Source organism: Neophocaena asiaeorientalis, unplaced genomic scaffold (genome assembly GCF_003031525.2).
Source record: "Neophocaena asiaeorientalis asiaeorientalis breed wild unplaced genomic scaffold, Neophocaena_asiaeorientalis_V1.1 scaffold141, whole genome shotgun sequence".
Classification (NCBI taxonomy): domain Eukaryota; kingdom Metazoa; phylum Chordata; class Mammalia; order Artiodactyla; family Phocoenidae; genus Neophocaena; species Neophocaena asiaeorientalis.
Genome location: NW_020174267.1, coordinates 3,619,999 through 3,647,440, shown reverse-complemented (window position 1 = coordinate 3,647,440; position 27,442 = coordinate 3,619,999). Strand labels below are relative to the sequence as shown.

General features: G+C 35.9%; 1 protein-coding gene across 1 annotated transcript in view; it reads left to right on the top strand.

Moving 5' to 3' along the window:
- Positions 1-27,442, top strand: part of UGGT2 (UDP-glucose glycoprotein glucosyltransferase 2) — a 165,058-nt gene that overhangs the window by 81,375 nt on the left and 56,241 nt on the right. The window contains exons 17-23 of the mRNA XM_024755268.1: positions 6,769-6,933; positions 7,288-7,411; positions 7,504-7,602; positions 9,788-9,879; positions 17,557-17,763; positions 21,104-21,235; positions 26,344-26,468. Coding sequence (XP_024611036.1) covers positions 6,769-6,933; positions 7,288-7,411; positions 7,504-7,602; positions 9,788-9,879; positions 17,557-17,763; positions 21,104-21,235; positions 26,344-26,468 — 944 coding nt within the window. The remainder of the gene's footprint in view (positions 1-6,768; positions 6,934-7,287; positions 7,412-7,503; positions 7,603-9,787; positions 9,880-17,556; positions 17,764-21,103; positions 21,236-26,343; positions 26,469-27,442) is intronic.

Sequence of the window (27,442 nt, the reverse complement as noted above, 5' to 3'; positions counted from 1 at the left end):
CAGTGCAGAAAATTACAAAAACAACCTTAAAACAATTAAAAAGTGGCAATAAGTACCTACCTATCGATAATTAAATGTAAATGGACTAAGTGCTCCAATCAAAAGAGTGGCTGAATGGCTCTACAAACAAGACTCTAACTTTTATGTGGAAATAAATGAATTCATTTATTCATATGTATTCTAGGTAAAGGCAACAGCAACATATGATGTGATACAAATGAATTTTTAAGTTGAGATAATTTTATGTAGCCAAAACATACTATTTATATCAGTTGCCATGGAAATATCTAACACCATGTTATCCTCAGATATTGGTGTTCACAACCCAATATTACTGTTTCCTATTAACTACCTTTTTATACATAATATATACCTTTTTATACATAATATATTTGGATGTAAATTTCATTTCCAACTGTATTATAAGTACTTTAAGGAAAGGAATCTTGTCTTCTTATTCTTTTGTATTCCTCAAGTTTGCACGTCTTAATTTTTAGATATTATTTGTTGAGTCTTACAGTAATTGAAGGTTGAGCTCTCTTCCACCTCCTGACCTTCCCTTGGTCTCCTCCAGTCCCAGTGGTAGTACTTAAAATATTTTAAACCTGTTGTGGCTTCAAGAGCAAACAATCAAAGCACATCCTCGAACTGGAATGGAGTCTTCGAAGCCTTCATTCTGAGGCTGATACTGACTTGCTTATAGCTGAATCATGTTGACATGGATGGTCTGGGAAAGCGGTCAAGGTAGTTCTCATGTGGGGAATCGCCATCCCAAGACAGCAGTTACTTACCAACTGGTGCCAAAGTATTTCAGTACAATAAGAATTGGAAAGTCCTGTGCAGTTGCAAACCAGCTGATTATCAGATCTGTTTTTAACACATTTTGGTTAAATGAATATTTAGTGTGAGTGTGACTTTTTAAGTGTTCCTTGTTAGTAAGTCAAGTACTGTGGTTGTTTTTTAACACCTTTTTTTTTTGTAGCTTTAAGGGTTACTCCATTTTTACTCATTCACGTAGTTTTCTACCTATTGCAAATATATCGAGATAGTCAAGAGATTGGTCAGATAACCTATCTAGAATTTTCCTTACACAAACAAAGCCATTAACAAGCCAGCACTTTGCCCCCCACACACCAGCCCCAAGAATGCCCTTCGGCAGCCACTCGGCATTTTGTCTAAACTGAACTGTTGTCCTCTGTACCTGAAGCACAGCTGTCATTTCTGGATCTGCCTCTGCTGCTTTCCTTCATTGGATCTCTGCTTTTTCTCCGGCTTCATGAACACTGTGCGTTTCCTCTTTTTGATTTATTTTGCTTTTACTTCTTTCTCAAGCAAGTATGCATGAAAAAAATTCTTTGATCTCTTTTATATAAAAGTTTTTTATTTTATATTTGCATTTTATTGATTGTCGGACTGGGTAATCATTTTCTGTGTGGATTTTTGAAGGCTTTCTTTTACTCTCTCCTAGCTCCTAATAAGCTACTGAAATGAATGATACCAATCTAATTTTGACTCCTTTGTCTTTCTTTGATCTATTTATTTATATTTCCTGTTTAAAGGTTTTTAGGATCTTTTTATCCCTGTTGCTTGGAAATTTCATGATATGTCTTTGTCTTCATCCTGTTTCATTTACACATTGGGTGTTTGGTGGGTCCCTTCTAATGGAGATACGTGTCCATCAATTCTGGGAATTTCTTTGTGTTGTTTTTCAGTGCTTTCCTTTCTTGTATTTTCTCTGTTCTTTCTGAATCTTCTGGATTGACCAATTATTTACTTTTTCTTCTTCTTTTATTCCTTTTTGTAATGCCCAGTTTTTCTTTCATGAGCACAGTTTTTTAATCTAAGAATGTTAGCTTTTTGATGTGTTGTTCTCTGCCCTGCACTATCTCTGCCTTCTATAGCTTCCCTTTTTCATCCAGTTTGATTTCCTTTTTTGTGTTGGAAGCATTTGTCAAATGTATTATGATGTCTGGTTGTCTTTGACATGTAAGTATGAAACCGTAAAAAGCTGCTTACAAATAAACGGGTCTTTTCGGTTGATGGGCCTCACTTGGGGAGTGAGTCAGTTTTTTCAGTTAGATGACCAACAAATAAATGTCTTTTCGAATGCTGGCATTCTGTTGCAGCGTTTGATTTCTTCAAATGAGAATTCTTTATTTTCCTCTTAGAAGGAGTATATGTGGCAAATGAAAGGGTGCAGGTGTGGGAAATGAGGCGATAGGATATGTCCAGAAATAGGATGTGGTAATAGGCTGGGTTGAAAGAATGTGAACTTTCCTTCAATCTTCTGTCTTGTTTCCATCCCCTTTCTCAGCCTTCCACTATACCTGGAATCCCCAAATCTAGAGCCTCTGTGATTCAATTTCAACAGAGAGTAAAGGGAAGCAGTATAGTTTAGCCTTTCAGGATTGAGAGAGGGGCCTTGGTATACAACTTCTCTGCATACAGACTCTCAACAAGTTTCCACATTTCGTGCTCTGCTCCTTATCTTCTCCTTCTAAGATAGCCTAGGTATTTAGCCCTCAGGGGCTCCGAAAATGTTGACGTTCCTTTCTGTCTGCAGGGGAGTGACTTCCCTTTCTATTTTGGTCATCTACTCTTTATCTTTTCTCCCGTTTTTCTTTGTGGGCTCATATCTTGTTATTGTTGTTACCATCATCGTTGTCATCGTGATTTTTATTATTATACTCTCATTTTAGTTGCTGACTTAAAAAAACGCACATGAGAGTCACGAGTTAAGTTTTATTGGGGGCAAAATGAGGACTATAGCCCGGGAGACGGTATTTCAGACAGCTCTGAGAAACTGCTCCGAAGAGGTAGGGGGGAAGGTCAGTATACATGTGATTTTGGTGACGGGAGTACATGCAATTAAGCACATTTTCTTTGCAGAAGGTTTCTGCTAGTCTAGTGAAGGTTACTGCTAGTCACGAGGAGCAGACGTCACCATGAAGGATTTTAGTGCTTTTCTAGATAAGAGGAGAAATAAGAATTGGGCTCATAAAATTGGCTCCTGAAAATATCTATCTGAAGACCTGTTCTGCCAGTTTTTCTCAGAGCACGGAGTGCCTCATTCCTGATCTCCACCCTGAACTCCTTTCAGGAGGTGTTGAAGGTCAGCGGCTGCAGCAGCTCATGATTTAATCCTTGTAGAGGTGGGTGGCAAGTGCCAATCTGTAGTTGGCGTAGTGAAACTTGCAGAATCGAGATGAGCACGTGTGATAAATCTACCATATTTATCAGAAATCCACTTTTACTCTTTATCAAGTTAAGCTGCAAAATGAGTATTTTTATGGTGTTGCCAATTTTAAGATACCTGTAGTCATATTCTCCTGAAATTATGAAACACACTGAGGATTTTTGTGAAGATTACGGATTCAGTACACTCCTCAGAAACATTGAATCCCATCTTTTGTGTGTGAGTTCAGTTTTCTGTTTTCTCCTTTTTTATTCCTCTCTCCCTGTAAGACTGTCTTGTAATGACGATATCTTCATTTCTTAATTTCGGCATTTTTCTCAAGTCGACTTAATCTCCAGTTTAAATTGGACTCTGTGTTACTTACAGTCCTTTAGTTGTGCCTGGTTTTATTCCTTACCTATTCCTCCCAAGAGTTATTCTAAACATTCATCAGTCCTATAGGCCCTTTTCACCTTTCTCTTCATGCCTCAGAAATCATTCTGATTACTACGTCACAAAGAAAATAAATGTTTTAGGCCTTTATTCCCTAAACTCAGGTTCCTGTAGTTTTCTGTCTGTATCCAAACTTTATTTTTTCTTTCAACAAACATTTATTGAGTACTTACAATATTCTGTCCACAAGAGGTGAAAGAATAGAGTACAAGGAAGATCTTTTGAAAATTAAAAATAAAACCAAAATTTACTAGGACAGAGACAAAAAAAGACACATGAAATGTAAGAAGGTAAACAGTCGTCAATTCACAAGATTCAGAAAGAACAGAGAAAACAAAGGAAAGCATTAGAGAAATACCACAAAGAAATTCCCCAAATTGATGGACATGAGTCTTTATTAGAAGGGGCCCACCCAATACGCAATATGTAGACATTAAAGTGACATTAAAGTGACATGAAATCCGCGTCCAGAAGTAGGAGGACAGTTGGACAAAAGAAGACAAAGAAGTGGTAGGTAGTCAGCATTCCAGAGAAAAATGTTAGGATGTCCTGAATGTGAAGGAACGAAGAGAGTTGGTGTTACTACTGAGTAGATGTAGCAAGTATGTGTTTGTGTTGTAGAGGGAAGTCCCTAAGATGAGGCTGGAAGTGTAATCGAGGGGCCTGATTACACAGAGTGTGGTGAGCCGTAGTTAATTAACAAGCTTGTGAACTCAAAACAGTAGAATACCTTTGCAACAGTGAAAAACCTGAGAAGATATTAAGCAAGGGAAGTGACAGTGACATGCATTTTCTCCAAAAAGCATTCTCCGTTGCTGAGAATAGATTGTCAGAGGGTAGAAGTGTACGTAGTAGGACGGATTAGGAAGCATTTAAGTGAGAGATGAGAGATGGGCTAGTAGGTTTTTGGAAGAGTAGAGGCAGAGAAAAATGGACACAATTGAGGTATTTGGGAAATACAATCCAGGACCTGCTGCTGGATTGGAAAGGGGAGAGAGGAGAAGAGAAATTGTCAGGGACGGCTCCCGGGCTTCAACTAACTCACTGGGATGGTGGTAATGCCATTGCCAAGATGGAAAGAGGTGGAAGAGAAACCAAGTGGGGAATAAGAACAGAAGTTCAGTTTTTCACATATTGAATTTGAGGTGCCTGTGAGAATTCCATAGGGGATGTGAAGTGTGATTGGATATTTGTGTCTACAGCTCAGAATTGAGATGTAGGCTAAAAGTACAAAATTCAGTGTTATGGCTTATTTGTGGTAATTAAAGCTTTTGTAATAGACAGGTTGCCTAACTGAAAAATCACAGGGGAAAACAGAAGAAAACCTGTATTTCTAGCAGCAATATCCTTCTTAAGGTCCAAAGCCATGTATTCAGCTGCCTGGGGGATTGCCCATAAGCGTCTTAAATGAATTTAAAACCATGCCCATCGTCTTTCTTGTTACCCCAAACCTTTTTCTCTTTTTTTGTGCCTTATCCTAGAGGGTAGCGCCATCATTCTCCCAGGGCACTCAGGCTACTAGAAGCCTGATAGTTGTCCAACTTCTTTTCCCTCACACCCTCCCGAACAGTAGATCATCAAGTCCTGTCAGTTTTGTCAACTAAATATTTCAGAAACTGCCTCATTCTCTCCTTGCTTCTCACCACTGATTTTTGTCTGGCTCTTGCTTTTTCTTTCCTGTATTTTTGCAGTAGCCCCTGACCCACCGCCCCCAGTGCATGCTCTCCCACCCTCTTCCTTCTCTTTGTCGCCACTATATTCTTTTTTTTAAAGAGCAGATCTGATCGTATTTCTTGTCATGAGCCCTCTTCCTAGGTAGAATTGACCATGCCCTCCCTAGTACCCCTGGATATCTATTCAAACTTATTTTTAATGTATCCATCTCTCCCCCTGTTAAACTATGTCTTCTTAGGACAGTTTGCATATCATTCTTATGTACTCATTGCTTAATACACAGTAAATGTCCAATAAATGCAGAGATAATATAGTTCAGTGCTTAAGAGTTCAGACTCTTGGTCAAACAGATGTAAGTACAAAGTCTGTTTCCAAAGTGTAGTCATTATGTGGCATTGGGAGTGACTCTGTTTTATCATCTGTAAAGTGGATGTAATAGTAGTCCTTAGCTTCATAGGGTAATTGTGAATATGTTGGCTATAATGACAGTTTTAATGATTTGTAGCGTTGAGTAGCGAATGAATTAATTGTTTAGTGATGCTTTATCACTCACAAGATAAAATCCAGATATCGAGGACCTTCATGATCTGTCCTCTCTCCCCATCCCCTCTGACTCCACATCTTCTCCCTATGTAACTCCTCCCACTGTAGACACAGAAGAGTACTTGCCATTACCTAAATATACCACATCTCTCTTCCCTTCTGTTCCTTGCAGTGCTGTCTCTTTTCACTGGGAATGTCTTTCTCCACTTTATCTCCCTAGCATATTTTTGCTCATCCTTTAAGACTTTTAGTGTCACTCCCTAACAGAGGCCTTCTGTGATCCCTCCCCTCCACGCTCAAGCTTCGTCATTCCTTTTCTGGGCTCCCATACAATCTGGTATATGCCTCAGTTTTGCTTGTATATATGTGAGCCCCTTGAAGGCAGATTTTTTTCAGCTGTGTATTCACAAAGTCTAGCCAAATGCTTGAATTCAATAAATGTTAACTAAACAAATGAGTATAGCGAGAAATGAATCTCTTATGCAGGTAAATGCATTTTTTAAAGTAATGTCATACTCTATCAGGGGTCAGCAAACTACAGCCCATGAGCCAAATCCAGCCTTTCTACCATGTGTTTTTATAAATACAGGTTTTTGGAGACACAGCCACGTTCACTCATTCATGTGTTGTGTGCCACTGCTTTTGCACTATAACATCACGATTGAGTGGTTGTGTCAGAGACCAGACGGCTCACAAAGCCTAAAATATGTATCTGGCCCTTGTACAGAAAAAGTTTTCTGACTTGTTCTATGTAGGTAAATTACTTTCCTTTAAATAATGTTTGGAAAGGACAGATAAAATTAGCAAAATTAACATTTTTTCTATGACATACAAAATGCGGCCCTGTCCCTTTCTTTCTTTATGTGTTTCTTTTTCAGACAAACATATTCTGTTTAACTCTCTGGTATTTTTTAATTGCATAGGCAGGAGCAAGCTATTACAGGATGACTGGCCTGGGTCCTTTGCCTCAAGCTCTTTATAATGGTGAATCCTTTCACAATGAAGAGCTGAGTATTAGGGAACTAGAAACGGCTGTTCTTCACAGAATGATGGATGAAACTGCGTATTTACAAAAGGAAGTTTTTATGGTAGGTAAGCATGTATGAGAAAATATCTGATGAATGATATTTATAGATGATTTTTATATTAAAAATATCTTTTAATAGCAAAAGTTAATTGTGTGAAAGTTTCCATTCTGATCGTTTAGTAATGATTTTTAAAGTAGTAATTAAATTTATCTGTGCATAATTGCATCTAAAAAATTGCTTAATTGGAAAGAAACTTCACAGTTTTATAGGAAAATTTATTATAAGAATCCGAAATTGCATATTACTTATTGACTTATTTTAGATTCAGTAGTCTTTAAATGTGTTCTCTGCATAATTTTAAAACATCTGCATATAAATCACATATGTTACCTAAATAATATTTTATTATTTTAGGGTACATTAAATGATCGAACAAATGCAATTGACTTCCTTATGGATAGAAATAATGTTGTGCCCCGTATAAATCCTTTGATTTTGTACAATAAAGGGCAGTACCTTAATTTAATATCTACATCAGGTAATACAGTCCTTCCATATACTTTCCTATAAATGTTTATTGAGTTGTGAATGTTTTATTCATTATTTAACATTTAATATTAAAATTTTTAGTAACTGCTGATGTTGAAGATTTCTCTACTTTCTTCTTCTTGGATTCACAAGATAAGAGTGCTGTAATTGCAGAGAACATGTATTATGTAACCCAGGAAGGTAATAAGCATATTTTAGTTTCCTGAATTTATTCCTAAATAGCAAAAACTTGTTATTTTATTAAGTGCTTGCATAATACGTTTCTAGATGTTGATATTTGACTGGAGACCTGGCTTTCAATTTGAGGATTTGAAAATTATTAGGATGTAAAGACTATGATGAGAAAATGTGATGCCTCCTATCTTAGTTAATTGTATATGCAGAGGGGTTAATCTTGAGGGGTTTTTGCCTTTTTTTAAAAAAAAGCAAGCTGTTCCATTTTTCTCCTTTTTAGGAAGGTAGTAAAAACCCTTTCAAGATTAAATAAACTGATAATCTTATCAGGCATGAATAAAAGTGTAATCCCCAGATGAGAGGAGAATAGTTCTGTATCCTGATTAAACAACGTCTAAATGTTTTGCTTAAGTTAAGGGTCATAACCAAAGGAGAGGGAGCCAAGACAGGAACATCTTTGGAAATAAGGACTTAGCCTGGATAGGAAAGTCTTCAGTGTGACCACAGTTCTGTTAGAGACCATGAACTATTCAGATAGATGAAGATAATTGGAGTTTGGTTGGTTTTGGTTTCACTTTGTTTTGTTTGACCTGCTTTGCTCTAGAGAGAACAAAAAGAGCCAATGCATGAAACATAAAAGAAAGCTGATTGTTATTTCAGCATATAAAGCAGTAACTTTCTAACAATGAGTGATCTCACGATGGAATTACTATGTAATAAGGGGTAAATTCTTATATATGAGAGATTTAAGCAGACAGCTAGTTTTTGAGAATGCTGTGGAGTGAATCCAAATTAGGACCATATGGCCCTTGAATTACTTTGGAACAGATCTATGATTTTATGTTCATAAAGTGGTCTGTCTACAAGAGAACCAACAAATAATAAAATATAATTCAGTTCCATATTATGGCAGGCTAAGGTCCTGAATGTGTCAAGTGAAGGGAAAAGGAGGCAGAGAAACAGGGAATAAAAAATAGGGGAAACATATTTATCGGGTTCTGGGTTATATCTCAAAAATTGCTTCTGGGCATCAGAATAAGTTAGGCCATAATTAATGCCCTTTGGTTAAATCTCTTGCAATCTAAAAGAAGACTTTATTAACCGAGAAACACCTGATTTCTTTATTTGCATTTATGTAAATATGTAAAGAAATAAAAGAGTTGGGAGAAATTTACTTAGCACTTTTGAAATAGTTCTGTTTACTAGAACAGAACTGTTCTAGTAATGTAATGGTAAAAGTGTAATGGTAAAAGTGATGACATTAAGAAGGCACAAGAATCCTTTACCTTTCTTCTTTGAAAAGAATGTGCCACTGCCTTATTCTCAAATTGCTTCTGAAGGATTGCAAGTAGAATCGATGTTATCCTTCGTTTTGTTATATTTTTTTCATTAACCAAAGCCAGTTTTTGCATAGTTATATATTACTGGGTATGGTAATAACTGTAGCTTCACATCTATTCAGGTGTCGGTTTTTGGTGTAGCACACATTTTACAGTTGTTTTAAGTGGGTCATAAGATCTAAGGGACTGATTTTTCTATAGGTTTTAATGATGGCCAGACAAGTATTATTTCAGGTGTTATATGCTGAGGCTGGATGAAATTAAACCCATTTAACTGTGACTGCAGAATTAAAAATTATTTCTTCTTGTGGCTTCCAAATTTTCAGATGTTTCTGAAACAAGAATTGCACTGATGTTGGCATAAGATGATGTGAATTAGGCCAAGTTAATAATAGCCAGAATTTTTGAAATACATGAATCATAAGCTAATAAATATTGCTGTTTTCAATATCTGCTAATAATTTATTGTATCCAGTTTTACATATATGTGAGGTACAAATACCATTATTTTTTTACAAGTGTAGCTGGAAGGCAGTTTTGCTTGGCAACAGTAGAACTTTGATAAGCATGATACAGTTTTCCCTACTGGCAAAAGTATCTCACAGATGTGTTTCTCGGGGACTATTCTTTCTTTTTGGTATCTGAGTTTATATAAAGGTTATTACGCTTTCAACATTTTTATGTGTATTTCACTCTGTGTGTATGTAATTTTTACCAATATTTGCTTATTTTCAGAAAGATTCATTTTAAAAATTGTTACTGTTTTTATGTATTTTGTTAACTGGAAATGTCCCTGTCTTTAGTTTGATTTTAAGAAGGATTAGTTTGACTAAACTGTTTGAAACTTTCAGATGATGTAATTTCTTCGGTTACTTTCTGGATTATTGCTGATTTTGACAAACCATCTGGGAGAAAACTGCTTTTTAATGCATTAAATCACCTGGTGAGTATTTAGGCACTCTTACTACAAAAATTCTAATTTGTTGTAATTTCGAGAAAGCAATATGAAGAACATGCATTAAATCGTTATTTCCCTTCATGTTAACATTTTCAGTACCTTGACTTGGTTAGAACATGGTGCTAAGGAGATTAAGACAGGAATTCAAATTCTTTCTCCATGTAGAATGGGTAACCTTGCCCAGGAAAAGAAAAACCTACATGTCTTCTGTGATTCATGCCCTATATGTTCTTTGCTAGTCCTTGCCGTTGGACATACATTTACACGTCTAATAGTGTGTATGTACTGAATGTTTGTGTCCCCCCAAAATTTATGTGTTAAAATCTAATCCTCAATGTGCTGATATTTGGAGGTGGGGCCTTTAGGAGGTAATTAGGTCAAAAGGGTGGAGTCCTCATAAATGGGATTATTGCTCTTACAAGAAGAGGTCAGAGAGGTAGCCCTCTCTCTTTCTGTCATGTGAGGATACAAGGAGAAATCGGCAGAATGTACTGCAGAAGAGGGTCCGCACCAGCACCTGACCGTGCTGGCACACTGCTCTTGGACTACCAGCCCCCAGTTTGTACTATTTTTTTTACATACCTCTCTCAATAACAAGTAAAGCACGTACACAGAAAATCAGTAGGGATGTATAGAATATTTGAATAATAAAATAATCAAACCTGACCTAATGGATATTGATAGAAAAGTACACATAGTATATGTTCTTGCAAAGCACAAATGTAACGTTTAAAAAACATTTGTAGATGCTAGGCTATAAAGCAAATCTCATGAAATTTTCTTTTGCTTTTTTGCATCAGTAGTAACTATTTAAAAAAATTTTTTTATTAGAGTATAGTTGCTTTACAATGTTGTGTGAGTTTCTATTGTACAGCAAAGTGACTCAGCTATACGTGTACATATATCCCCTCTTTTATGGATTTCCTTCCCGTTTAGCTCACCACAGAGCATTGAGTAGAGTCCCCCGTGCTATACAGTAGGTTCTCATTAGTTATCTATTTTATATATAGTATCAATAGTGTATATATGTCAATCCCAATCTCCCAATTCATCCCACCTCCCCCTTCCCCCTTAATATCCATACATTTGTTCTCTACGTCTGTCTCTATTTCTGCTTTGTAAATAAGGTTGTCTATACCAATTCTTTCAGATTCCGCATATATGAGTTAATATACGATATTTGTTTTTCTCCTTCTGACTTACTTCACTCTGTATGACAGTCTCTAGATCCATCCACATCTCTACAAATGACCGTTTCATTCCTTTTTATGGCTGAGTAGTATTCCATTGTATGTATGTACCACATCTTCTTTATCCATTCTTCTGTCGATGGACATTTAGGTTGCTTCCATGTCTTGGCTATTGTAAACAGTACTGCAGTGAACATTGGGGTGCATGTATCTTTTTGAATTATGGTTTTCTCAGGGTATATGCCCAGTAGTGGGATTGCTGGGTCGTATGGTAGTTCTATTTTTAGTTTTTTAGGGAGCCTCCATACTGTTCTTCACAGTGGCTGTATCAATTTACATTTCTACCAACAGTGCAGAGGGTTCCCTTTTCTCCACACCCTCTCCAGCATTTATTGTTTGTAGATTTTGTGATGATGGCCATTCTGACCTGTGTGAGGTGATAGTTCATTGTAGTTTTGATTTGCATTTGTCTAATAATTAGTGATGTTGAGCATCTTTTCATGTGTTTGTTGGCCATCTGTATGTCTTCTTTGGAGAAATGTCTATTTAGGTCTTCCACCCGTTTTTTGATTGGGTTGTTTGTGGGTTTTTTTGATATTGAGCTGCATGTGCTGCTGTTTGTATATTTTGGAGATTCATCCTTTCTCAGTTGCTTCATTTGAAAATATTTTCTCCCATCTAAGTGTTGTCTTTTCATCTTGTTTATGGTTTCCTTTGCTGTGGCTTTAAGTTTCATTAGGTCCCATTTCTTTATTTTCCTTTTTATTCTCATTACTCTAGGAGGTGGGTCAAAAAAGATCTTTCTGTGATTTATGTCAAATAATCCCATTTATGAGGACTCCACCCTTTTGACCTTCCTGTGTTTTCCTCTAAGAGTTTTACAGCGTCTGGCCTTACATTTAGGTCCTTAATCCATTTTGAGTTTATTTTTGTGTATGGTGTTAGGGAGTGTTCTAACTTCTTTCTTTTACGAGTAGCTGTCCAGTTTTCCCAGTACCACTTTTTGAAGAGGCTGTCTTTGCTCCACTGTATATCCTTGCCTCCTTTGTCATAGATTAGGTGACCATAGGTGTGTGGGTTTATCTCTGGGCTTTCTGGCCTATTCCATTGATTTATATTTCTGTTTTTGTGCCAGTACCATACTGTCTTGATTACTGTCGCCCTGTTGTAAGATCTGAAGTCAGGGAGCCTGATTCCTCCAGCTCTGTTTTTTTCCCTCAATACTGCTTTTGCTATTCGAGGTCTTTTGTGTTTCCATACAAATTGTAAAATTTTTTGTTCCATTTCTGTGAAAATTGCCACTGTTAATTTGTTTGGGATTGCACTGAATCTGTAGATTGCTTTGGTAGTATAGTCATTTTCACAATATTGATTCTTCCAGTCCAAGAACATGGTATATCTCTCCATCTGTTTGTGTCATCTTTGATTTCTTTCATCAGTATCTTACAGTTTTCTGCGTACAGGTCTTTTGGCTCCTTAGGTAGGATTATTCCTAGCTATTTTATTCTTTTTGTTGCAATGGTAAATGGGATTGTTTCCTTAATTTCTCTTTCTGATCTTTCATTGTCAGTGTATAGGAATGCAAGAGATTTCCTGTGTATTAATTTTGTATCCTGTGACTTTACTAAATTCATTTATTAGCTCTAGTAGTTTTCTGGTGTATCTTTAGGATTTTCTATGGATGGTATCATGTCATCTGCAAACAGTGACCGTTTTACTTCTTCTTTTCTGATTTGGATTCCTTTTATTTCTTTTCCTTCTCTGATTGCTGTGGCTGAAACTTCCTAAACTGTGTTGAATAGTGGTGAGAGTGGGCAACTTTGTCTGGTTCCTGATCTTAGTGGAAACGGTTTCAAGTTTTCACCATTGAGAACGATGTTGGCTGTGGGTTTGTCAAATGTGGCCTTTATTATGTTGAGGTAAGTTCCCTCTATGCCTACTTCCTGGAGGGTTTTTATCATAAATGGGTGTTGAATTTTGTCGAAAGCTTTTTCTGCATCCATTGAGATGATCGTATGGTTTTTCTCCTTCAGTTTGTTAATATGGTGTATCACATTGATTGATTTGCGTATATTGAAGAATCCTTGCATTCCTGGAATAAACCCCACTTGATCATGGTGTATGACCCTTTTAATGTGCTATTGGATTCTGTTTGCTAGTATTTTGTTGAGGAGTTTTGCACCTATGTTCATCAGTGATATTGGCCTGTAATTTTCCTTTTTTGTGACATCTTTGTCTGGTTTTGGTATCAGGGTGATGGTGGCCTTGTAGAATGAGTTTGGGAGTGTTCCTCCCTCTGCAGTTTTTTGGAAGAGTTTGAGAAGGATGAGTGTTAGCTCTTCTCTAAATGTTTGATAGAATTCACCTGTGAAGCCATCTGGTCCTGGACTTTTGTTTGTTGGAAGATTTTTAATCACAGTTTCAATTTCATTACTTGTGATTGGTCTGTTTATATTTTCTATTTCTTCCTGGTTCAGTCCTAGAAGGTTGTACCTTTCTAAGAATTTGTCCATTTCTTCCACATTGTCCATTTTATTGCCATATAGTTGCTTGTAATAGTCTCATGATCCTTTGTATTTCTGCAGTGTCCGTTGTGACCTCTCCTTTTTCATTTCTAATTTTATTCATTTGAGTCCTCTCCCTTTTTTCCTTGATGAGTCTGGCTAAAGGTTTATCAGTTTTGTTTATCTTCTCAAAGAACCAGCTTTTAGTTTTATTGATCTTTGCTATTGTTTTCTTTGTTTCTATTTCATTTATTTCTACTCTGATCTTTATGATTTCTTTCCTTCTACTAACTTTGAGTTTTGTTTGTTCTTTCTAGTTGCTTTAGGTGTCAGTTTAGGTTGTTTGAGATTTTTCTTGTTCCTTGAGATAGGATTGTTTTGCTATAAACTTCCCTCTTAGAACTTCTTTTGCTGCATCCCATAGGTTTTGGATCATCGTGTTTTCTTGTCACTTGTTTCTAGGTATTTTTTAATTTCTCTTTGATTTCTTCAGTAATCTCTTGTTTGTTTAGTAGCATATTGTTTAGCCTCCATGTGTTTGTGCTTTTCACAGTTTTTTTTTTTTTTCTGTAATTGATTTCTAATCTCATAGCATTGTGGTCCACAAAGATGCTTGATACGATTTCAATTTTCTTAAATTTACTGAGGACTGATTTGTGACCCAAAATATGATCTCTCCTGGAGAATGTTCCCTGCGCACTTGAGAAGAAAGTGTATTCTGCTGCTTCGTGTGGAATGTCCTATAAATATGAATTAAGTCTGTCTGGTCTAATGTGTCATTTAAGGCTTGTGCTTCCTTATTAATTTTCAGTCTGGATGATCTATCCATTGGTGTAAGTGTAGTGTTAAAATCCCCCACGATTATTGTGTTACTCTCAATTTACCCTTTTATGGCTGTTAGCATTTGCTTTATGTATTGAGGTGCTCCTATGTTGGGTGCATAAATATTCACAATTGTTATATCTTCTTCAATTATGCAAAGTACAGTTGACCCTTGAACAATGCACGGGTTAGGGCCACTGACCCTCTGTGCAGTCAGAAATCCACTTATAACTTATAGTCAGCCCTCCGTATTCAAGGTTCCACATCTGCAGAGTCAACCAACTACAGATCATGTAATATTGTAGTATTTACTACTGAAAAAAAATTGTTTTTAAGTGGACCCATGCTGTTCAAACCTGTGTTGCTGAAAGATCAACTGTATATTCTTCGACCACAGTGTAATTAAGTTAGAAATCAATCACGAAAAGAAAACTAGAACATCTCTGTATATTTGGAAATTAAGAAATGCTTCTGTGTAACCTGTTGATACAAAAATGCACATTTGAAAATATTTTTTGAAAGAATTAAGATTTGAATGACATTAAAACTTGACAGATACAACTAAAACTAGGTTATATCTGAAAAAAAGAAAAGTTGAAAAATCAGTCATCTAAGCACAAATCTTAAAATTTAAAAACAGCAACTTAAACTTCTATCGAAGAAAGTAAAGGAAAAGGGAGATACAGATAAGAACAAAAAGTAATGAAATAGAAGACATACAGTAGTTAAGGTCCACAAAGCCAACATTTGGTTCTTTGAAAAGACTAATAGAATTGATAGAAACACATGGTAAAACTGGTCAAGAAATATGGAGAAGCAGACCCAATCTGTCTGATAGAAAGAGGGGATGTTACTCAAGATGCTGTGGACATGACAGAGGTAGGAAGAAGGCATTTTGAGTTATCAAAGGAATTAAATCTGTAATTTAAGATATTCAAAAGAGAAAACCCCGGACTTATATGACCATACTAACACAATTTTTTTTCCAGAGAATAGAAAAATAAGCAATACATTTCAACTCATTGTACAAGGTCAGCATTACTTCAAAACCAAATGCATAAAAGGGCATTATATAAGAATGGAAAACTGTAGGCCACTCTTCCTCATGGACATAGGTGCAAAAATCCTAAACAAGTGAATAAAGGAATAAACAGTATAAAAATCAAAAAGGAAAAATTAAAATTGTCATTTTTCCAAATTGTTTATACAGAAAATGCATATAAATCCACAAAACATTATTAGAATTCATTTTTTAGTTTAACTAGGTTGCTGCCTAACAGGTCAGTATACCAGAATTAAGTCTAAGCATTGCAACAAATAAGAAATGCATTTTAAATAAAAATATCACTTATAATAGTATCAAAAATGTCAAATGCTAGGAATAAATGTAACATAATATGTTTAAGACTTTTACACAATAAAATATTGAGAGAAAATTCAGAAGTCTTACATGAGTGGAGAGATATACCATAATCATGAATTGAAAGAGTCAGTATTTTAAAGATGTTCTCCCCAAATTGATGTATCGGTTAGGTGCAATTCCAATATGAATCTGAGTGTGTTTTATGGAAATTGTCAAGCTGATTCTCAAATTTATATAGAGATTCAAAGGACCAAGAATAACTTAAGTTACTCTTCAAGAAGAGGAAGGTAGGATAATTGCTCCGCTGGGTATCAAGATCTTTCATAAAGCTATACAACTGAAAACAGTTTGGATAGAAAAATAGAGCAGTGAAAGAATAGAGAATCCAGAAACAGACCCATGTATATACTACACGTGCTTTTTGATAGAGTTGACCTTAAAGAGCAGTAAGGGTGGTCTCTTAAACTTTCTTCTTTTCACATCACACTCAGAAATCAATTCCAAATGGATAGAGATCTAAACATAAAAGCAAAATAATAAAGGTTCTCAAAGGTAACAAAGGTTATCTTTAGGACTTGAGAGAAGAGAAAGATTCGTAAAACAGAACACAAAACCCAGTAGCAATGAAGAAGAATACCAGTAAATGCAACTACATTGAAATTAGGGACTGTTTTTTGTCAGAACACACCAGCAAGAGAATAAAAGGTCAAGCCACAGACTAGCAGAAGTTATCTGCATACGGGTAACCAAAAAAGCACTCAAGTCTTAGAAATGAAACCCTTATAACTCAGAACATAAAAGGCAACTATCTCCAATGAAATACTGGCAAAAGATTCAACAGACAAATCAGAAAAGAGACCAATGAAAATGTTAAAGAATGTTTAATATCATTAGTGATGAGAAAAAGCAAATTAAACCTAATGAGATATCTTTACACATCCAACAGAATGATTTAAATTTAAAAATCTGACAATACAAAATGTTTATGAGGCTCTGGGGTAGTGGGACTTTCATATGTCGCTGGTGGGAGTAAAAATTAGTCTAACTATCCTGAAAAACTCTTTAACATCTTCTAAAGTTGAAGATATGTATATTGTGTTTGTAGAGTGCCAAAGTGAAAAAAATTCAAAGGTCTAGCGTCAGTAGAATGGATAAAGGAGAGTATATTCATATGGAATTCTGTATGGTACCAAAAAAAATAGCTATAGCTACTCCAAACAGTGTTGGTGAATCTCACTATCGAATGGAAAAAGAGTACAAAAGAATATATAGTGTATGATTACATTCCTATGACGTTCAAAGTAGATTAAATGTTTCACGATGAAAATATAGGTGGTAAAATACAAAGAAAAGCAAAAATGTTATTACTGTGAATGACAAGATAGTGGTTGTCTTTAGGAAAGTGGGAAGGTGAAGTAATTGGCGGGGGATATGAAAGATGTCTGGGTTGCTGGCAGTGCTCTATTTCTTGACCTGGATGATATTTTGTGGGTTAAATCACTGAGCTCTACCGTTTTATTTTGTGCATTTTTATGTGTGTTAGTTTACACACACACATCCAAAAAGAGGCCAAAAGAATCATGATGCAAAGAGGAGAGAATTAGTTAATAAAGTGATTGTTTTTAGACTATTTCAGTGGTATACCGCATTCAGTACATTCAACAGGAAGGCAGTGAAAGATGTTGTATGGTAAAGCGAGCAAACTTAATTGGAAAGAAGAAAGTTCAGATGTAAAAGGATAGGTAAGATGCTGATATTTTTCACCTATAAATGTGTTTTGCAGGAAATAAGTGTTCATGGTCGGTTGGGAGTTATTTATAATCCTACATCAAAAATAGATGAAGATAACACAGCTATTTCCAGAGGAATTCTGGCAGCTTTTCTTACACTGGAAAACAGCTTTTTGAGAAACTTTCTCAGGAAACTGGCAGAGGAAGAAACTGCTACAGCTATTTACTCTGGAGATAAAATTAAAAGATTCCTTACTGAGGTCAGTAGCTATTTGTTTGAAATAATAAATAAGTATCTTGCATATTTCAAAAGTATAAGTCAGTGTGCTTGGAGATATCATGTTAAAAAATCATTAAGTATAATCAAACGGGGATAATAAACTTTCCTTTGCAGTGGGAAAAGATGCATGTTACATGATACAGCTTTGCATAGAGGCACTTAAATCAAATTTCATATATTTCAGCTACTACTTCATGATCCTTAAAGTTAAAGGCATTCTAGTTAGGATACGGACTTATGTGAAGCATTAGGAGTTAAAGGATTATGTGAATAATCCTCAGTTATTTCACTCAAGGGGTCCAGTACAGGGAAAATTCTAGACAGAAGCTGATCCTCTGGAAGAAAGATTCATTAATCCATTCAAAAAATATTGATTGATTGTCTACCAGACAATGGAGATAATACTTATGGACAAGGCAGATAGAGTCCCAGTTCTTATGGAGCTTACATTGTAATGGGAAAGACCAGGTAAGTGGTATTGGAAAGATATAAAGAAATATAAGAAAGTAAGCAGTTTGAGGGATGCTCTTTTAGCTGGAGTGGTCAAGGGAAGTCATCTCTAAAGAGCTGATGTCTGAGCAGAGCTCTGAATGAAATGAGAAGTCAAGCCATGGAAAGTCTACAGACTTTCTTACAGAGAAGAATATACCCGGTTCAGAACACAGCAGGTCTAAAGGCCTGACACAGAGACAGTCTTGCCAGGTTTGAGGTATAGGCGGAATGTCATCATGACCAAAGTAGAGTGATGGGGAGACTAGTAGGAAATGAGTTTGCAGACATAATCCCAGATATTTCAAGCACTCATAGGCCATGGTAAGGAAGTGAATTTTTTTCTGAGTATAATGGAAAGTCATTGAGGAATCTTGTGAGATAAATAATCTTGAAAAAGATGACTCTGGGTGCCATGTGAAGATTTGATAGTAGGTAAACAAGAGTGGAAATAGGATGAACAATTAGAATGCTATTGCAACAATCCAGGTAAGAAATAATGGTGTCTTGGAGTAGATATTGGTGGTGGACATGGTGAGATGGTATATACATAATATCTGTTAAAACTGTAGTCAGCTTGAAGAGCTGCCAATTGTATGTGACATGTGAAAGTAATACTGAAGGATTTTGTCTTGAACAGCTAGAATTGTGGTGTCTTTTTTTTGAGATGCGGAGGTCTTGATGAAGAGAAGATTGGGATACATAGGGGATCAAGAGTTAAGTTTTGTATGTGTTAAGTTGGAGATGCCTGTTGGACATTCAAGTGGAGATGTTGAGTTGACAATTTAGTAAATAAGTGTAGGAATCAATGGAGGGTATAATGTTTTGTTTTGTTTTGAGAGTCATCAACATTATATATAATTTAAAGCTAAGAAACTGGATGAAATACCTTGGAAGTGAGTGGGGCAGGGGTTGGAGAACAGAGGGACTGAAAAAGAGCCCTGGAACATTCCAACATATAGAGGAACGCAAGAAAAGGATGATCCAGTAGAGGGGACAGATGGAACAGCCACTGAGTTAGGAAGATTACCGGGAGAGTGTAATATCCTAGAAGCCACCTGGAGCAAGTATTTCAAGGAGGACATGATAAACTATGCCATATTTCTTGAAATTAGGGTTCATAATGGACCATTTTATTTGTTAAGGTGGTCATTGGTGGCTTTGATAAGAACAGTTTCAGTGAAGTGATAGGTATAAATGTGAACTGGATTCAAGAGAGAATAGGAAATCAGGAAACAGAGACAGCAAGTATAGGTAGCTTTTTAAAGGAATTTTCCTATATGGGGAACAGAGAAATATTCTGTAGCTAGAATAGGGCTTGAGGTCATGGAAGGATTTCACTTATTTTTGGTATGCTGATGAAAACAGTCCATCCAGAAAATGAGAAAAGATGAAACGGAGCGGAGCAAAGTGGGAGGATAGCTCTTGCGTAGCTAAGAGGTGCTGGGACCCAGTGCACAAGCTGTAAGTATTGGCTGAAGAATGGGGTAGATTTTTTTGGTGGTAGCAAGATGAGTACTTTACTTCTGATTGATTTTGTTCTCAAAAGAAGGTCAAGTCATTAGCTAAGTATTAGAATAGGAGTAGGTGCTCTCAGAGGTTCGAGGGTAGAGGAGAAAATGTCAAATATTTTTCTAGTATTCTGAGAGTGAGAAAGTGAATTAAAACCATTATAGTAAGATTTCTGAGGGCCCACTTGAGGTTGATGACCATAAATTGAAAGTGAGATCAATGTTGGCTGCACGTTTTTCTCCAGCTGCCCTAAAGCTGTTTGGATCCAGTTGCAGAGTAAGCAGAGATGTGTTTAACCAGAGTTGAGGTTTTGCCAGGTGAATAACTGAGGGGGGGAAAGCATCCAGGGGAGGTGAGCATGGAATGTTTCTGTTATAGTAAAGGGATCTGGGGTATAACTTGGTTAGGAGGAAAATGATAATATGGAAAGTGTGATGGACAGTAAATAAGTGGTAGGGTCAGTGGACTAAAGGGTTGAGTAATGGTTGGTCTGGTGACGCTGGGATGAATGAGCTAGGAGGTCAGCAGATTGTGGTCAGAGAGGGGTTGACTGAGACAGAGGTTTTGGAAGTAAAGATCTAGAGCTACACTGTCTGATACTGTAGCCACTACCTTCATGTGGCTATTTTAAACTTAAATTTAAATTCAGTTTCTCAGTCATACTACATTTCAAGCGCTCAGTACCCATCTGTGGCTGTGTGTTAGACAGCGCAGGGGAACATTTCTGACCTTGCAGGAGTACCAGGAACGTGATAGAAAGTCAGAATGTAAGGCCCTCCCTGGATCGACACCCAGGTGATTTGTATGCATATTAAAGTTTGATACACACTGAGATGGCAAAGATTACTTTGGTATTTCAGAGTTTAAATGCACTATTACTAAATTGGTTTCATGGGATTGGTATAATGGAATGAGCAGAGTATTTCTATTTTGAACAGTATTTTTTTTAGTTGAACACACCAAAATGGAGGTACTGAATTCAGAATTTAATAAACATTGTATTTCATTGTTTAATGTTAAATTGTATTTAAATTGATGTTTCCTAGCATTTTACTAATCAGTAATCCACCCCAAATTCTCAAAGAATGAGTAGCAAACTGTATCTACTTGTAACAGGATTTACAGATACTGTAATTGCCTTGTTAAAGAAGGATTCTTTTTTTAAATGTGGTTTCAGAACAAAATAGTACTTTTTAAAATCACAAGTTAATATAATTTTACATTTTATACTAATATATTAAAGTAGGCTATGTTTAAAAAATTATTTAATGTATTTACTGTTCTCTTACTGGTTTTATCATTCTTAACTTATACCTTAGGGAATGAATAAAAATGCTTTTGAGAAAAAATATAATACCATTGGAGTGAATATTTTTCGAACTCACCAGTTGTTCTGTCAAGATGTACTTAAATTGCGTCCTGGAGAAATAGGTGTTGTCAGCAATGGGAAAGTAAGTAAAAAAAGCAATTGCTCACTTTTCTCAGTGACACTGTGATACGGGGGTGTCAAACGTTTTCTGTCACAACACACCTGATGCAACATACACAGAGGACAGTGCTTATGTGCTAGACACGCCAGACAGGTCTCAGCGTAAATAAAATGGCCACTGAGAGGTCCAGTTCGTGGCACAGTACCTGTTTCTTCACCCCTCCCTCCCATTGGTGATAACATCGAATGCGGCTAAGGACGTTCTTTGGGGATAGCTTTTATAATATAAATATTAGAACAAACTATTTTGTATACATTACAACATTGTGATTGATCAGTGTTGTAAGTAGGTGTAAAAAGTACATTCTGACATCTTTTTCTTCTTGTAGCTTTTTTCTACAATTGATTATGTTAAATAACAATACTGCAAGTTTTGAACTATAAAGTCGTATTTATTAATATAATCTTTTAAAATCTATAGTAAAAATCACTCTTACTCCCACCATCCTAATAAAATTTATTATTAATAGTTTATTGTTTTACCATCTAACCTTTTTCTACTCTACATGGCCATGTCTGTCTTTTTAAATACATAATTGTAATGCTATTATACATATATAATTTTATATCATACTTTTTTCTCTTACTATATCATAAATGTGTTTCTGATTAATTAGGGAGTTTTAATAGATATGTACAAAATTAGTGGATGATAGCTATTTATTAATATTTTTTAGTATGATAGTCTGGTTTTCTCAGGAATGGTTTAAGTTTTTAAAAATTGAATCTGGTGCTTAGGTATATTTGGAAATCAACTGATGCAGTGTGTTTGACATTATCTCTGCTTGAAGCATCAGATTATGTATCCCTAAATCATCTTCAAAGCTGTAGTGTTTTCTCTGTTTTCTACATTTTTATGAGCTCTATTCACCTGCGTGCTTCATTCCTGTATCATCATTCCCTTAAAGTTATGCTTATTTATTCCTTCTTATCTGAATCTATAAATAATAGAAATTGGAGAATAGTGAGGGACTCATATCCACAAGCATCCACAAGTCACATATTTCCACTTCAGCGTAACAGTTCTTGAGCTAACTGTGTTAGCTCCTAAAAATAGACGCGGGTTCATCTGTGTACAGGGCTGTTTTACAATTGGTGACCACAGTTGCCACTTATTATTACAGTAATATAAAATATTAGTGAATTTTGATAATGAGCTATGTGAAAGCCCAAAAATGGCATTGCTTTTTTTTTCAACAGTTGCTTTGGGAAGAAATCTAACTTTTTAGAACAGTTTCAAAGTATATGGCTACCTTCGGCTCTGTCAGGCATTTTAAGAGATAAAAAGAAAAAATTACAGCCTGCTGTATCTGTTACCTTGCCTTTTGGTTATGTTGATACATTACGGGAAAGCTACCCTATGTTTTCTTTTGTCATTGTTTAATATAATTCAGATATTGTTATCAATATTAGTGATAACAAATATAGTTATGTTCAACTTATTTCTCTTAGAACTGTTTTCTTCTCACTGTCCTTGAAATTGACAAAAGCATTTAGATGTAATTTTGCATCTGCCATGAACCAAACATTCTTCTAGAATCTGAGAGTATAGTAGTGAACAAACATGTTTCTGTGGCGTTTACACTTTGGTGGGCAGGGACTGAAAAAAAATAGTGTCCTTACTGATAAAGTGTTATTTGGACAGAGAACCAAAGAAGGTGAGGGAGCGAGCCGTGTTGCATATCTGGAAGGGTAATGTTCTAGGTAGAGGGAACAGTGAGTACAAAGGTCCTGAGATGAGCTCACATCTGTGTGTTCTAGGAACAGCAGATATGAAGAGAACAGGAGAGAGGTACCTGGAGGCCAGGTCAGGTAGGGTTTTACTCTGAATGAGTTGAGAAGCCAATGGTTCTGGGCAGGGGATTGACATGAACTGACGTTTCATTTGGATCACTAGTGGCTGTTACATCAAGGATAGACTGTAGGTGTTAGGAAACCAGTTAGGAGCTATTACAATAGTCCAAGTGAGATGTGATGGTGGCCTGGACCAGAATGGCTCTAGTGGAAGTAGGGAGAAGTAGATGTGAGATGTATTTTGGAGGATGACCAGGAATTGCTGACAGATTTACAGTGGGATGTAAGAGAACTACGTGACTGGCAGAATTGAGCTGCCGCTGTTTTAAGGAAAGGAAGACTGCAGGAGGAGTGGGCTTGTTCAGAAGGAGTAGAAAGGGCAGATAGAGGATTCAGTTCTGGATGTATTAAGAGTTCAGTGTTCAGTTCTGGACCTCTGAGTAGACTGGTTGAGTTGACAGCTGAACGTATGAGTTAAATTCGGGGAGAGGTTGGGGCTAGAGAGAGATAGTAAGTCAGATGACATTGACTTTTTGTGTCGACTAATGGAAAATTGTAATTTTGATTATCCTTTTATTTGTAGGACTGTGGTTTGAATACAAAAGTATGATATGTTTGAAAATAAGCACTATGGTTTATGAACTATAATGTAATGCTATAGCATTGCTATGAAACACAATAGTCATGACAATTGTAACATAGTTATAATTCTGACCAGATAGTTAATGATTGAAATAATTCTGACATTTTAGAATCAATCTTCATTTCGAACCTGTCCAAATATTTACATTAGAATTGAAACATATTCAAAGTTAAAATTGTTTATAAATGATCAAAACTAGGGTGTAATGATGATCTCATACTTTCTTACTGCCATGCTAAAGAATTAAAAATCTATATATTTTAAGATTAAACAAAACCCTAAATAATGCTATTGCTATAATTATATTTATTTTTATCATGTTACATATTTACAAATTGATGAAAGACGTGGTGTGGCAGAGAGAAGGGAAACAAACAAGGCCTTTTTGTTTTAGCTAGGCGAATCTGGATTCAAATTCTGGTTGCACCATTAATTGTATAACCTTTGCAAGACTTGGTTTCCTCATTTGCACAATGGAAAAGGTAATAGTCTGTTTTAAAGTTGCCAGAGAGATTAAATATACTTTTACACATAAAACACATAGAACAGACACAGAGTAAATTTTCAGTAAATATTAACTTCTGTTTTCTCTTTAAATATTTGAAGGCTATCATGGGAAATATGGGTGCATTTATAGATTTGATTTGCGTTGTACTCATTGAGGGTCAGTATCGAATCAAGCCCAGTTGATCCAACTTCCACGAGTGGGGAGAGATTTTTAGCTCAGTATGTGGAAGAACATTCTAACAGAGTTTTCTAAAATTGTAATGATCTGTCAAATGAGGTAATGCATTTCTGTTATAGCAGTTGTTCTGTATAACTGAAAAATCACATTTCCAAAACGTTGTAAAGATTTAAACTCCAGATAGGTTTTATCGTACTATTACGTGATTTTCAAATTTAATGTTCCATTTCCCAATTTGGTCATTATGTGATTTTATACTATTTAAGTTGCTTTATTCCACAAACATCATATTCATCTTTAAGTAGAAGAACTAAGACACAGAAGAACCAAGTTTCTGCTAGCTGTTTTGACACTGAACTTACATAGGTGCAATAGAGCTGGTTCTCTGGTGAATTTAATCAGTAAAGATACCCAATCTTGTTCATCCCTTAGGAAAATAATTTGAGATTTTAGTTCCTTATTCTAAGTTATTAACAAAACTACTCAAGTCACTAGAAGTGGTATAGATAAAATTCAGCTCTTTTCCAGGCCTCTCCTATTCACAGTCAAAAAGATACAGCATTAAAAGTGCTTTGAAAGTTACCTTAAAAATGATAGCAAATCTTAAGGAAATGAAATGTTTATATGTGTACTTTTCGTACACAGTGCCCATTTTTTGTACTTTTAAGAGCCCAGGTTTTATGTTTAAAGTGAACGTGGTATTTATTTAGCTGGATGCCAACGTTCCAACTAATATCACCTTTGATGTGAGCAAATGAGAAAAGATTCAAGAACTATACTTCATTAATTTTTAGAAAATATTAATTGTAGAAGCATATGAAGGGGAGTAAGAAAATGCACTGCAGGGCTTCCCTGGTGGCCCAGTGGTTAAGAATCCGCCTGCCAATGCAGGGACACGGGTTCGAGCCCTGGTCCGGGAAGATCCCACATGCCGCAGAGCAACTAAGCCCGTGCGCCACAACTACTGAGCCTGCGCTCTAGAGCCTGCAAGCCACAACTACTGAGCCTGCATGCTACAGCTACTGAGGCCCGTGCGCCTAGAGACCGCAAAGAAGAATAGCCAGCCCCCTCTCGCTGCAGCTAGAGAAAGCCCGCGTGCAGCTCCGAAGACCCAACACAGCCAAAAATAAATAAATTAATTAATTTAAAAAAATCCACTGCAACCATTTCATTCCGGTTGACATGTTTTCTAGTTGTTTGTCATTAAGTCTAATTGTTTAGTGCGTAAGACTGTGTCAGGGCTCACCTTCTACATCAGGCTTATGTTAATAACATTAAGGTGGTGCACATATTAGCTGTTCCAGAAAATGATAACGGCAGTAGAGTTGGAGTGGTTGTGGTGGGATAGCCAGCCTGAGAAATTCAGGTATCTGGGAATTTTACCGCTTCCCCGCTCTGTAGTTACTGATTTAAAGCTAACCTACAAGACCTTGCTGTGCTCCAAACAGTTTATACAGCATCAGTTAGATGAAGATTGGTTGGTGTTATTAATTATGGGATTTGTTTCTTGGTTTTTGCTCTTTTATGCCTTGTTTATATATTAATTCATATCTACATAGTGTAGACTACAATTTACAGATTAAATAGGAAAATACTGAAATTAAAAGACTTATGGAATATAGACAGTTGCTTTGATAGCTTACTTTAGAATGAAAAGCTTTTGTTTTTGGAAGCATTATGTCTCAAAGTAAAACTTTCAAATGGAAATAATTTGCTGATTTTTTTGCCACATTGATTTTGGTATTGATGCAAATGTTATTTATAATATCAAAGTGAGGAAATAGTTTTCTCTTGTTTCCCAGGGGACTTAGTAAATGGTGGGATTAATAGCCACCATCTGTTTAATCTCTAATCAATATTTGCTTCAAGAAATATCTATTTGATAAGAAAATACTTGTCCCAAATTGGTATCTTTTGGAAGATATACAATAATATAACTGCTTTTAAGTTCTTAGGACCTTTAGATGAAGATTTCTGTGCAGAAGATTTTTACTTGTTGGAAAAGATAACATTGACTAATTTAGTAGAGAAAATTGAAGACATTGTTGAAAATATAGAAGTCAACTCAAAGAAGTAAGTATTTAAAATTGTAAGAGCAATTCATTTTAGAGTTTGGTATTTTGTATCCGATTTTTTCTTTTTAAGGTTAGAAAATGTTTCAGATACACACAGAAGATACAATAAAAGACATGTAGAGAATATAAAAAAACAGCAGATGATAACCATTTGCTTACCACTACCAAACTGTAGATGTTAATATTTCATTTTATTTGTCTTGATCGTCCCATTCTCCTCCCTCCCTAAGAGGTAACCGTTTTCTCAAATGTTGTGTGCACGATTCCCATATATGTGCTTATACTTTTGCTTCATATGTAAGTATCTATTATTAGTGTTTGTGTTAAAGTCTTGACTTTTTTAGAGATATGCTGTTATACATAGGCTCCTTTTGCAGTCTGCCTCCATAAGAGCTTTATCCACGTTCATGTATATAGAGCGAGCTTATTCATTTCAGTTTCTTTTTAGTATGTCATTTTGTGAATATACTGCAGTTCATTTATGTACTCCATTACTGAAGTACAGTTAACTTGGCTTTAGTTTTTTACTATTATGTAAATGCTATCATGAACCTGGTTTACATGTGTCCTTGTACAATGTGTGAGTTTCTCTAGAGTAGAGGAGTGTTGTTATTGGGCTGTAGGACAGATGTACCTTCGGCTTTACCAGATGTTGCTAAATTCTATCCTTCAAAGGAGTTGCAACAATTAACACTGCCACCAGAAACGTATAAGAGTTCGTTTCCCCAGGTCGTCACCAATACTTGGTGTTACGCAACCTGTTAATTTTTCCTATCTGATGGATGTGAAATTGCATCTTATTTTAATTTGCACTTCCTTGACTTCTAGTAAAGTTGAGTATCTTTTCATATGATTGTTTTAATTTATGTTTGCTCTTCCTCCAACGTGCCTACAATTTTACGTATTAGAGAGTGTGTGGCCTATAAATAAATACCTTAAGAAAGTTTACGAGTAGATTATGGTTTGGATTAA